Here is a 13123-nt window from a genome sequence, read left to right as displayed (position 1 = left end):
TGCATATGCACAGTTCAGGTCATTCAAATATTTGGGAAGAACATATATGTACATATTTGAGCTCTCCCTTTGGAGCTCAGTGTTCCAAGATACCCGCTTTCACTCTGCATTGCTGTCACTGCCCCATTTCCCATTCTCTATTTCTTCCAGACAGGAAAACTGTGCGTCTAGTTGGGGTTTAGCCACTGACTCAGGCCTTCCCTTAGGGGCAGACAAACAAACACAAAAAACAGGAAACTCATCCAGTGCTAATATCTTCTTACGAGTACAGACTGCTCTCCAGTTTCAGCCTGCTTTTTGTTGCTTTCTGGTACCTTCAGATGGCTGTTTCATACATACTTTTTCCCCCTTTCCCAGAGTTTATAGTTGTTATTTGCAAAAGAGTTCTTCTGACAGGAGCTGCTCCTCCATTACTGGAAACTGGAAGAGAGCTTTAACATTAGCATGGAGATTTTAGCTGCATCAAGAACAAGAGGGCGGTTTCCGCTGTAGTTGTTAACGTGCCAGGAATGCTCACCCTGGGTCAACCCAGGTATAAACCTGGTCAACCCAGGTATCTCTAATCAGAGTAAGGTGCCATTGTGACTGTTCAGGAATCTCTGTCTCCATTCCCCACTTTGTATCTATGTGTAATTTTATGGTAAGAAAAATTTCTAGGCATGGAGACAGAGACAAATCTTTCTTGAACTAGAGTTTTGCCGCTTTCAAATATGTTAACGCTCCACGAAGCAGACTTCAGAAGCTTTTGCTTTTCCTGTCCAATTTTTGTTTTCTTTTTTAATGTGAGGAAGTGGAACTTCTTTTTGCCAGGTTGGCATGCTGTAGCGCCCAACATTCTTATTAGTAATGTCAAATGTAGTCCCTTCATGTGTTCTTTTATCTAAACTTCCTGACTGCTGTTCTAATCTTGCTCCAGTTTTCTTTGTAACTCTTATGATGTCCCTATGAAGGTGAAATTAACCATCAAAATCTTGTGTTTGAGTTTTCTTTTTCTGGTCTTCTCCCCATTTTCCTTCTTCTCAGAGATCATGTTTCACCATTGGTCATTTCTAACATGTATGCATATCATGTAAGTAAATGTATAAGTTTACTTTATATCTACAGTATTATGAGACTAAACATTTTATATATTTTAATGTGTAGCAAAAAATGTGCAAAAGGCTATCCCGCATTCTCATTGCCCTGATAGCTGTGCATTCTTTTACAGATCAGCAAAACTCTTTGAGGCAGTGATCCAGACAAAGTTTCTGAGACAAAAGCCAGGTTTTCAGCCTTAATTTGTTTATTATATTCCCTAATAATACTTTGGAGACTTTTTAGTTGAACCAAAGAATGTGCTATGATATGAGCAAAGCAAACAGAATGTTTTAATAAGATGACACTTCATTTTACTTTGTTTTCCACCCTTATAAAAGTTTGTTCTATTTTTAGTTAATACATCAATTCCCAATGTCACAGAAGTAAAGGAGAACATGACATTTGGATCTACTTTAGTCACCAACCCAAAAGGAGGGTTTCTGGTAAGAAAAGAAAGAGTAACATAGTTAATGAACCAAGAATTCTATGATTATAAATCTTTATAAAATTTATTATATAATTTTTAATCTAACGGTTTTACTTTTTTTAATTTTTAAAAGGCATGTGGGCCCTTATATGCCTATAGATGTGGACATGTGCATTACACAACTGGAATCTGTTCTGATGTCAGCCCCACATTTCAAGTTGTGAGCTCCATTGCCCCTGTACAAGGTATGGATTTTATGCAATGTTCTTACAGTGTTTGAAAAGCATAAGCAATGAATGAGACATATGTATACACAGGAGCATACCAAAAAGCTTGAAATATTTTCTCGGCTACCAGCATTACCAATTTAGGTAAGCGTTTGCTTTGCCAATATATAACCAAACCTCCCTACTATTTTTGGAATTGATATTAGTGTAAATAACCTTTACAGAGTCATGTTTAAACATCATAGCTAAAGCTGTCACATTGCTTTTATTTAAAGGATGATTTTCTTTGAGGAAAGTAACGTCATTTGAAATATACACAGAATGAGAACTCACAGAGAAGTCATACTGAGAAAATTTCCAGAGATAACTCATACAACGTTCATTAAAATTAAGTAGAGATGGGTTTTACTTGATACTAATCCCAAACCAATTGTTACTGAATACAGTATTTCTTATCACCTTTACTTAATATAGAACTTTTTTTTCTGATTATAAAAGTAATGTGTCCACTCTGTAGAACATGAACTCATCTTTAAAATGAGCTTCTTTCAGCCACGAAAACAGTTCATATACCTCTAAAGAGAGACTTCAAATTTGCACAGTTAACTCTTCCTCTTGCAGAATGCAGCACTCAGCTGGACATAGTCATAGTGCTGGATGGTTCCAACAGTATTTACCCCTGGGAAAGTGTTACAGATTTTTTAAATGATCTTCTAGAAAGAATGGATATTGGTCCTAAACAGACACAGGTATGTGACTCTATGTTTTGATTTCCATTGTCCTAAAGATTAAAATGGATGGATTTTTAATAAAGAAAAATATTCTGAAAATAAGTTAATCAATAAAGCTAAAATTCAGGATGAACTTTATCTTCCATATCCCTGTTCTTATTCCTGAAGAAAGGCACATTCCTGGCAGACTGTGTTATTTTTCTAAATAGAAAATACTGTGAAAACTGCCATTTCCAATACTCTTTGAAAATATCCCCTATAGATCTCTATAAAATCATAATTTAATTCTTAATTACAAAAACAAGTGTAGCTACCTTTGGTAATACACATACATACACCTATGTGTATATATATATGTGTGTATTTATAGTCCAGTTTCAGTGTAGGTGTGACAGACATTAATGTGGTCAGACAACTTTTTCAGTGCAGCGTTTCAGAATCTGTAGAAACTAATTGGACATCCCAAAGAACCCATCATATCAGAGTCTCCTTTCTCCTATTGTACAGGTAAATTAGGATTTGACCATAAGATACTGCTGAATGTCTGTTTTTCTCTATATTTAATAATTCCTTTCCTTAAGTAAAAAGCAAATGATCCTGGCTTTAGCAGCAGTAAGTTGAATAATTGGGAAGTTCTTCCTCCCCGGGAGTCTCTATTTCTAACACATCCCCCTTTCTTGCCACTAAATGAAATGGAACTTCTCACGTGGCTCTTCCACTGTAGACACTGCGTTTTGGTTACTCAATCTAATGTTCATTAACATTATATGGCCGCATGGCTTAAAATGTAGAGAAGACACAATGGATAACAGGCAAATTAAATGTCAAAGAGAGGTCAGTGCCTGGACGGCAGGAATTAGCACTGGCATCAGAGTCAGAATGGCTGTCACAGAGCCTGGGGACTTCAGGAGAGCACCAGAGATGTTAGAGCTGCGCGCGCAGTCCAGTGTTCTGTCCTTTGTCTCTGAGGGCTCTACTCTTGGGAAAATTTCTGAAGCACTGAAGAAGTTGTCTGACCACATTAATGTTTGTCACACCTACATTGAAACTGGGCTATAAATACACACACATATATATACACATAGGTGTATGTATGTGTATGTCCATCTATGTATACACATACATACATCTATGTATATTCATGCCTATGTATATAGACATACATATCTGTGTTTATGTATTTTGATATTTTTGTATCTGTGTGTATATTTTTATCTTTATATTTATTTAAAATACATAATATACAATTTATATAATATATATTTAAAACATATTTTATGATATGTATGTACCTTACATTTTTCTAAAAGGATGGTAGTAGAAGATTGCAAATTAGAATTCAAACTTCAAAGTAAAATGTCATACGACTGTACTCCAAGGCAGATTAGATCTCTTTAGGGAGCTAGTTGAGGTTTTATATCTGTCCTACATGACAACACAGAACCTCTTGAAATCAGAGCAAAATTATTATAAGAAAATGGACTTTTCCACATCACAAAATGTTAATTTTCCTGGATGCAAGCTTCTTATCCCAAGTAAATTACTGAAAGTTTGGAGAGGATATTACCTCTTTTCTTGCCATAGGGTGTCCGGTGGCCTGCATCCTTTAAAAGAAGACTCAGAATTGTAACTTGGTCCTCTTTCTGGTCCATGTTTTTCCCCCTTCTGAGGACTTCTTTCCCTTCCTCCTTTCTTCCTTTCCCCTATCCTTCTTTTCCTAGGTAATAAGATTGCACAGAGCCATAAAATTAGAGCTAGAAGTAATCTGAAAGGTCATTTAGCCCCAAATCTCAATTGATGGAGGGGACACAAAAAGCTACGGGACTTATTCAAGGTCCCTTGCTTGTTGTGGCAGACCCAAACACACAGCCCTCCAACTGCAGTGCAACCGTCTTGCCTTTCTGAGACCTCTTCTGCAAAAGTTTCAGAGCCAGTCCCATCTGCTGTCCCTAAACAGTGGTCTCTAGTCCTTTGTCCCTGTCCTCCCTTGGCCAGCCCCCTGGATGGAAGCAGGCCAGGCCTCTTGGCCCTCCATTGCCTGCACTGACATACCTGAAATCAAACGGCTGGTCACAGCTCTCCCCTCCCTTACCACGATGTGTGTCTCCCTTTCACTTGTTTTATCCACCTCATCTTACCTTCTTATCCAGTCCTTTCTTTCCAAATCTAATGATAGTCTTGGAATATTTTTAAATTTGCAATATTTTTAGTCATCTAAATATTTGATTTTACTTTTAAGTTTGTCTATTTTACTATAAAAATTAATTTACGGGTAGCTATTTTTGAAATTAATGTAGCTGTTACATGTTTGAAGTTGCTCCACAACTTCCTGAGGAAAATCTACCAGGTTACTTTAAAGTAATAATCGTTGTTTCAGTGCAAATCTGTGCCAGTGACTCAGTTTTGTAAAGAAATAGATAAGAATCAATTGCTTATTTGCTCCATTCATTCTGCTGCAGTGTTGATGTTCCATCTATTAGAACTATAATTAATTTTACGTTTCAGTAGTGGGAATCCCAATAGAGGAGCTATTCTGTCCAGCACCAGCAGAATTCCAGCCTGCCAGAATAGGCTTCGTGGAGTTATATGTCTTTCTTGGAGGGAACAGTGACTCTATTCAGAGGAACAGGGGCCAGCCCTTGGGGTCCAGATGCTACCAGTGAATGGGAGGGACACAAACTCTGAGAAGAGTCAGGTCACGTTTTTTTGGCTCCCGGTCCCCGTTCCACAGAGAGGATGAGTTCAGAATGCAACCCTGTGCACTGAGTCATTTCTAGCATCGGCTGACTTCACCTAAGGGAACCCGCTTCCTAAAGAGAGAGGGGAGCTGCTTAAGTTGCTGAGTTTTTCTGTCACAGTTTGCTCGTATCATTCTTAGTGGAGCTTAGCTAGACTCATTCATTTGTTTATTCAGATGTCTTTTCCTGAGGGTTTACTACATACTGGGCTACATACTACATACTGGATAATCGTGGAGAACAAGACAGACGTGGCCTCTGCCTTCATGGAGCTTCTGTATAATGCAGTGTTTCTGCAAATGGGGCTCATGGAATTTCTGCTTCTGAATTCCAAGGGTGCTCGGACTGTACCCAGACTTTCAGAATCAGAATCTCTGAGGGTGGGACTATAAAGCAGCATTTTAAGTAAGCAAATCCACATGAGTCTTAAACAGGTCAAAGTTTGAGAAACAGTGGACTCATGCATTATTATATTGATGTATGTGTGTGTGTGTGAGAGAGAGAGAGATTGTGCTTACTGCATCCTCCAGATTACAAGAACCTTAAGACTGAAGAGTTTATGTTATCTTTTTTATCCATATCCGTGGCCAGCGCAGTGCTTTGCTGTGACATAATGGGCCTTTAATGGGCACCTGTTATGAATGAGTGCGTTTTTGAATTTTTCTCTGATAGGTGGACATTTAATGAGACTTTTTTCTATAACTGACATTTTAGTATTCTTTTAAGTATATTACTTATATATTTGGCTTTAATGTTTATACTGTAGTAATTTCTACTCTTTTTCTATTTTGGCTTAAGTTGGATTAATGACTAGTTTTGTAAGTAATTCTCTAAACAAAAGGGATTGAGAAGGACATTTACTAAGCCATCACTTTTGCCAAACTGTATTTAATAGGGTTTTAAGTATAACACATTTAAATGCCCTTTAAGTTTGGTCTTCTTTCAGTGGAGTCAGAAAAGAAATTCACTCATAGAAATTTGGAAAGTTGCTTCTACTTCAAAGAAATGTGTACTAAAAAGTCTACTTTCCTTTCACGTGGTCTTACAGTAATTCATTTGTTTTAACAGTCATTTTTTTCCCTGATTGCTAACATAATTTAAATAAGTTTTTTTCTTTTTTTGTCTTTTGGTTTTGTTTGTTTTCAACTGAAGCACCCAATCCTGCCCTAAGATTGGCAGGATTAGCCTCTGGAATGTTTCCTCCCCCTTAATTATCCTCTCTACCTCTTCATTCCTGAAAGGGGCAGATTTAAAAATGAATTTCGAGGGATACCACCCAGGAGAAGTTGCACAGATGGACAGTTAAGCTCTGGGTGGAGGGCTCTTAGACTCCTCACCCATATCAAGGATGTAAAGGCATTAAGAGTGGAGTTGAGAGAATTCATAAAGCGGATTTCTCTGTAGAAAAAGTCTAGTGAGGAAGGCTTCAGTGGGATCATACAGTGAGCGTGGGGTGTGTCTATGAAAGTTGGGACACACAGTTGACAAGTGCCTAACTCCTGTCTGAAGTATCTAAAGGGCAAGATAGCTGTCTGGCTGCTGACAGGTGCGTCAGAGCACTCAGACTGGCCTCACTCCCAGGGTCGTCAGTATGAAGAATGTATGTGTTTCCCATGGATCATCATGCAGATCTGTTAGGTCCTGCCTATAGAATCTCTTGGAAGTGAGTAAAGGCCTCTGCACAGAAAAGCCAATGATATCCTGAGTCCTAAGGACCACGTAGTGAAATGCATTCACTCGGGCAAAGATACAGGTGCAGGGAGATCTCCAAAGAGCCCACCAGAAAGTCCAGAGCTGTTTGCACCTGATCCAACTTAGGACAGCACTGGTCAGGAAAGCATTTCTATACTCTTTATTCATCTTCCCTGCCCCAGACGCTGGCATGGTCAGAAATTATAGTTAACAGCCAGTCATGACCCTTCCTCAGCTACATGCTCTCACCTCCCATAAGTCTTACTAGGGGGAGGAGAGAGGGTTTAACTACAAATCAACTTTGATGTTTTGTCTTGTTGAGTTTGTTTGAATTTAGGTTGAACTATATGAAATTGTTTCATCTTTTTTTGACCTACAAATAGAGCAATTTCACATGGTACAACCTAAAGAAAAAAGAGGGCTTTTAAAAAAGACATTTTAAAACTAAGAATAAGAAAAGCCGTAAGACATTTATCTTTCCATCCAGAAAGAGTAGAAGAATTTCACCCTAAAGAAGTTTTGAAGGGATGATAGGCCAAACAACATTTACATCTAATTATACCTCGTGTGTTCCTGTTTGTTATATTAGTTAATTCACTTGGTACAGCGGGTAAAGATCGAATATGATGGCCTACTCTCTGCTGTCATAGATTTGTCATTTAGTAATCGCGAGTATTGAAAGGCAGTCTCAAAGATATGAAACAGTTCCAGAAGAAACTGTCACCCTCACAAAAAAAAAAAAAGGAAGGAAGAAGGAAGGAAGGGAGGAAAGAAGGAAAGAAGGAAGGACAAATTTTAAAACTTGCATTAAAGTTTCCATATGACAATTAGTATACATCATTAGGGGAATGCAATAATTTAAGTGATAAAAACATCGACTCTAAATAGCTACTCAAAATTTCTCCCATGTTTCTGTGTGGTCCTATTAAGACTTTTGCAAACAGTCAAGGAACTTTTGTAAACCAATTTTTCACCCAAGACAGAGTAAAGGCTATAAAATTGCTTTTTAAAAAATCACCTATAAAAACAAACCTGAAACACTCTGAGCTTGCCATAAAAGATATGATGGTATAAACGTTATGAAGGTCTTATTGATCCTCAATACCTAAACATAACGTTGCTTTTAATAATAAATGAGGATGTTATAAATATGCCAAATACGAGTGCATTACCCTAAATAAAACCAGTAAATTGTGAGGCTTGATATAAAAGTGAAATATACTAATGGAACAATGTCTAGATTGTTCCCATCAAGAGTGTGACATAACATTAAACCAGGCAAAACGAAAGAGAGAAATTAATTAAATTTTAGGAATATTATTTATCTTTCCTTTACTACACATTTTATGGCCATTTTCCTAGGAGCCTGAAATATGAGGGCTGATTCATTGTTTTGAAGTCTGAAAAGAAGCCTGTCTGAGGCGTGCAGCCATATCCTTGTCAAACAGACTATAGTTTCTAAATGCAGTGCTGTGAACCAGGTGAATCTTCTCGCTGGCTAGTCTCCCAGTCTCTGTGGTCCTCCACCTCCATCCATCCGTCATCTGAGTTACTTTTCCAATGGAAAGTTCAGATCCTGGCATTTCCCTGGATAAAAATTCTTCTATCCTTACCTGCTGAATAATATCCAAGCTCTCCAGTGAACTGTAAGACATCACCTAGTGCCTGTCATTCCACTTCCTCCTGCCCACCTCTCTTCTTGCCCTGCAGCCACACCTGGCCTGGCCTTCCCTGAATACATAGTTCTGTGCTCAGGTAATTCTCTCTGCCTGGAATGCCCTTCTGCACCCCAGGTCCCATGTGCCAGGCCAGCTTCTGAGACTCAGTACAAATGTGACTTGCTCTGTCATTTTCTATGGTTGTTCCACCCATGCTTCCAAAGGAAAATCCCTTTCCCTCCCATGTTCCCATAGCATTTGCATACCCTTCATCCACTGCTCATCACTCTACTGATGCTTTTTGCATCCGTCCCTGCTGGGGGACTGTGAGTTCCACCATGACAGCGTTGTGCCTTACTCTTTTTATCTATGGATTACTGTTCAGAGTTTCCTGTGCTGCCTAGCACATAGGAGACAAGTCATTTATGTTGGAGAAATGTAATTCCTGGAATCTTGTATTTCTCTTTGTGTTAAACATCATTATTGTAGTGACCACCGTATCTCACTCTGCTTCATGAAGCCATTGAGCTAGGAGGGACTCACTTGTGGGAGACTACACCTCAACACCCCCTTTATATTGTGTTTCAGGCTTTTCTTTGCAGGTGTTCAACACATCTGGCCCCATTCACCTCTAGTCCTGATTTCTCCCATAGTCTTCCCGCTTCTCCACAAAACTTTAACACCTCCTAGCCTTGCGTTTTTGAGCATGGATCAGTTTCATCGTGGCATCTTCCATCAAGCAAGAGGTCAACTAAAGACATCCTTTTCCTAGGATCTACATCTATCATCTACCAACCTTATTTTTGTTTCTGAGGACTCATTTCATCTCCCTGTGAATCAGTCCTGTTCATGTCCCCCTCCATAATAACAAAGGTTAAGCCAGGTTTCAGCCAACATAGCCTCAAAACGGTTTATGTGGGCAGTTAAATTGGATTACAGGATTACAGCCTGTATAACCATCACATCATACCCTCACTTAGCTATGGTAGAAGCATATTGTAGGGCAGGACTCTTGTACTCCTAGTTTGGTAAAAGGAAACATAAAATGATCAGACACAAAGCCTGAGCTCTTATCAGGCAAGTATCGTGCATCATAACAGATACACAGAAAACTTTATTGTGATTCCCTGTCATTTCTCCCCTAAGAAGCCATGGATCTGGTCATGTTAATTGTTGAGTGAAGGCCCAGAAACTTAGCTCATGCTGGGCATTAAAATTCAGTTGCTGGTGTTATAATTCTGACTTAACAATACAAGGTCATAATATAATTCCAACTGAAGAAACGATTCTATTCCTTCTTAACTCTCTGCTGCAATATACTTAATAGCTATTTTAACACTTCTCTTTCTCAAACTCTCTTGTCATTCTGTTTTATGAGGAAAAAAAATGAGTGCTTTTTGCAATTTTTACCAGCCATTCCTTCCATGATCACATTCACTATCCTCCTCTTCTCAACCCACAAAAGAAAGGAAGCCATTTGGATGATTAATTCACTTTAATTCAGCAGATATTTATGAAGTATCTTATTGATTAAGTATTATGTCCAGTGTCACAGCAATGTCCCTAATCCCAATGCTTTGTCCCTAATCCCAAAAAACCCCCAATTTAGAAATGGGCTAAAATCTTATATTGGGATAGCTAACAGTGCATGATGGTGGGACATAAATATAATAAGGGTGAATGAAACAGAATTAATTGGTCATTACAAGTAGGTAACTCTTAATAGTAGAATAAAATAATGTTTTCCAAGCTATAGCTGCATATTAAAGAAGTTCCTCACAAAAAAATATATATTCCCTTAAAAAAGAATAAAATACATCCCATCTTCCAATTCATGATGCACAATGCATGTTTTCATATTAAAGACTCTGGGAGCACTTTCAAAAGAATTTGCATATGAGTCAGAGTAGAGCTACTGGGGACAGGAGTAAAAGCCTTGCTCCTTTGCACCATTTGAAATTTGTGGCGTTTTTTACTTAATATAAACAGGAGAGGGAGACAGACAGACATAGACAGAGAAACAGGAGATCCTGCTGAAAAGGTACATTTAATTTTGTGTTAATCATTGTTTTCCAAGATTATTTGACTTTGGGCTCTTTTTTAAAAAATCATACCTAGTAACTTAGAAAATTAGTATTCCCTGGAAAAGGGATAGGGGAATATTAGTCTGGGGCTTAGCTGAGACAAAAGTGTAAATTTGATGTTTAAGTAGGAGGTTCTAAGTATTACAAACCTCTTGTTCACGTAACAGAATCCTCAGTCAGCTGTGTGCCTGGTTTAGGAGATAACGTAAGTCAGCTCTTAGTTCTCTTTGGCCTTAGACTAAAGTTACAACTCCTTACCCAAGGCATTTAAACTGCGTCTCCCCAGGGGGTAAACGTGTCCCTCACAGTTGTCCCTGAAAACTAATTGTCCCTTCTACATGTGACTTATCCCACCTGAATAAGAGTTTACAGTAACATCTTCATCCACTCTTTTACTGATGCCAGAAGGTACTCTCTCCGTTCTCCCTTAAGGAAAGCCCACATCTGACTCAGTTGTTCCTTTCAGCTGCCTTCTCTGCTCTTTTTTTTCCACTCATCAGAAATGCCTAGAATCTTTCCAACTTCACTGCTCCTCACCAGCTCTCTGCTTAAGTCCACCCTCTAGGTTTTGAACCTTTCCAAAGCAGTTGGCAGCTTCAAGTCAAATACGATGATTGTTGGTTGTCTGTCTTGCCTCAGTGTCTGAAATTTGATGTAAATGTCTTTAATGATGATCCTTGACTGATTTTCCAGGCTCAGGACTGCTTTGTTTTCTCCCATTCTACCTTCATAACCTGCCGTCTGCTCTTTCCCTGGGTATCATTCAGGAAGCTGGAGCCTCCTTCCTCCACGAGGCCCGTCAGAGTGAGACAGTCAGCTTGCTCGAGATCCTCTCCTGCTTTCTCACCATGTGTGTTCATCACTTTTTATCTTGTCATTTAATTCTCATACTTATTTGACTCCATCGTATGTGCATATATACACGTTATGTGAGTACAAATCTGTTTCACCTGCCTTAAATTATGAACAAAGCTGGGACTGAATCTATTTCTATTAAAAACTGAGTCTCACCAGTACTCAGCAAAGCATTATGTATGTTTTGTGATTTGATCATTTTCCTGTGATTAAAATTAATAAATGTCACCCTTTTCTGGGGAACACACAGCAGGCCTTTTTCTGTCCAGTTCCTAGGGAAATATGCACCTCACTGTCAGCCGGGGACCTACACTGAATGTCGTCTTCCTGAGATTTGAGTTCCCACCACCCGCTCTTCTAATTTCCCACACTTCTTGGTATCTCTTTTTCTGCTTATCATTATTTCTCCACTATCTCAGTTTTCTAGTTGCTTATGTGAAATGTTACAGTCATCTAGTAAGAATGTTTGCGGGTCAGCTGTGAGCAAAGCAAAACAGCGATAAAGGATAAGAAAATACCAAAAGCTATGATGTAGGCCGTGCTCTTTACCCTTGCTTGCCCCTTTCGAACTTATAATGTCATTGAGAGACAAAGCAATGGTATACAAACTGAGAAGATGGCAGTGCTCACAGGAGACAAGTTTGCTAAGAGTTTAGAGACCGGAAAGCTCAGTATGGGCCATGTTGGCGACTAGGTGGGGAGAGTTTTGCACAGAAAGTTGGACTTGAGCTGAATCTTACCAAATGGGTGGCATTTGGCTTAGTTGGAGGGAAAAAGAAGGATATTTGGTCTGGGAAGAGTTCATGTTGGGGAGTCCGGAAGAGGAGGAGGAGTAGAGAAGGTAGGGCCAGACTGTTGAGTGACTGAAAGTCACGGGGTGGGGGTGGGGGGGTAGTGGGGGATGATTTTTAACCTATAGGCCTAATCTTTCAAAAAGCAGCTGGAAGTTTTATCTACTTTCTATTTTAATTAGGATAAAAGTTCTCTTTTAAAGTATATTTCAAAATCACTAATGGAGGCAATGCAGAGTTATTGGAGATTTTTTAACAAGGAAGACATGTGATAGAAGCAGAATTTAAAGACAGCTAATCTACCATTAATATGTGGAAGAATTTGAGGAAAGTGGAAATGGAAGGAGGATGATCAGCAATGGAAAAAGCAGTGATTTCCGTGGTCCAGGTTCAAGGATGTCTAGCCTAGGCTGAAGAAGGGATGTAGAAGCCTAGGTAATGGCTGCCTTAGATACAGTTCCCCAGAAGCAAAATCTGAGAGGAGGAGTCAAGTGAGAATGATTTATGAAGAAAGTGCTTCCAAAAGAAAATACGGAGGGATTTGTGAGAGCCAAACAGAGCGGCCCCAGAGGACAAGCAAGGGTGTGACTTCAGGTGAAGTCAAGGCATCTGCCTGATCTGAAGAGGGGACTCCAAGTTAAGTCAAGGGGCTGGTGTTGCATTGCCTGAGCTCAGGTGTTGCCTATGGAGCAGGGCAAGGGGCGAGGAGGGAGAGAACTCCCAGGTACTTCTGACTCTGAACCCTGGGGGCAAAGCAGCTCTAGCAGTCCCAGGACAGCCATCAGAGGGAAGTCTCAGGTGGAGTTGCTAGAAGCAAAGTGTACAGAAAGGGTGAGGGAACAG

General features: G+C 39.3%; 1 protein-coding gene across 3 annotated transcripts in view; it reads left to right on the top strand.

The window, feature by feature from the left end:
• Positions 1 to 13123, top strand: part of ITGA1 (integrin subunit alpha 1) — a 150138-nt gene that overhangs the window by 66297 nt on the left and 70718 nt on the right. For all 3 annotated transcript variants that reach the window (XM_072958709.1, XM_006205982.4, XM_072958708.1), the window contains exons 4-6: positions 1432 to 1520; positions 1638 to 1749; positions 2353 to 2480. In XM_072958709.1, coding sequence (XP_072814810.1) covers positions 1432 to 1520; positions 1638 to 1749; positions 2353 to 2480 — 329 coding nt within the window. The remainder of the gene's footprint in view (positions 1 to 1431; positions 1521 to 1637; positions 1750 to 2352; positions 2481 to 13123) is intronic.

Source organism: Vicugna pacos, chromosome 3 (assembly GCF_048564905.1).
Source record: "Vicugna pacos chromosome 3, VicPac4, whole genome shotgun sequence".
Lineage (NCBI taxonomy): Eukaryota > Metazoa > Chordata > Mammalia > Artiodactyla > Camelidae > Vicugna > Vicugna pacos.
Note: the sequence above shows the minus strand (reverse complement) of the source record. Positions and strands in the feature narration are given on the sequence as shown.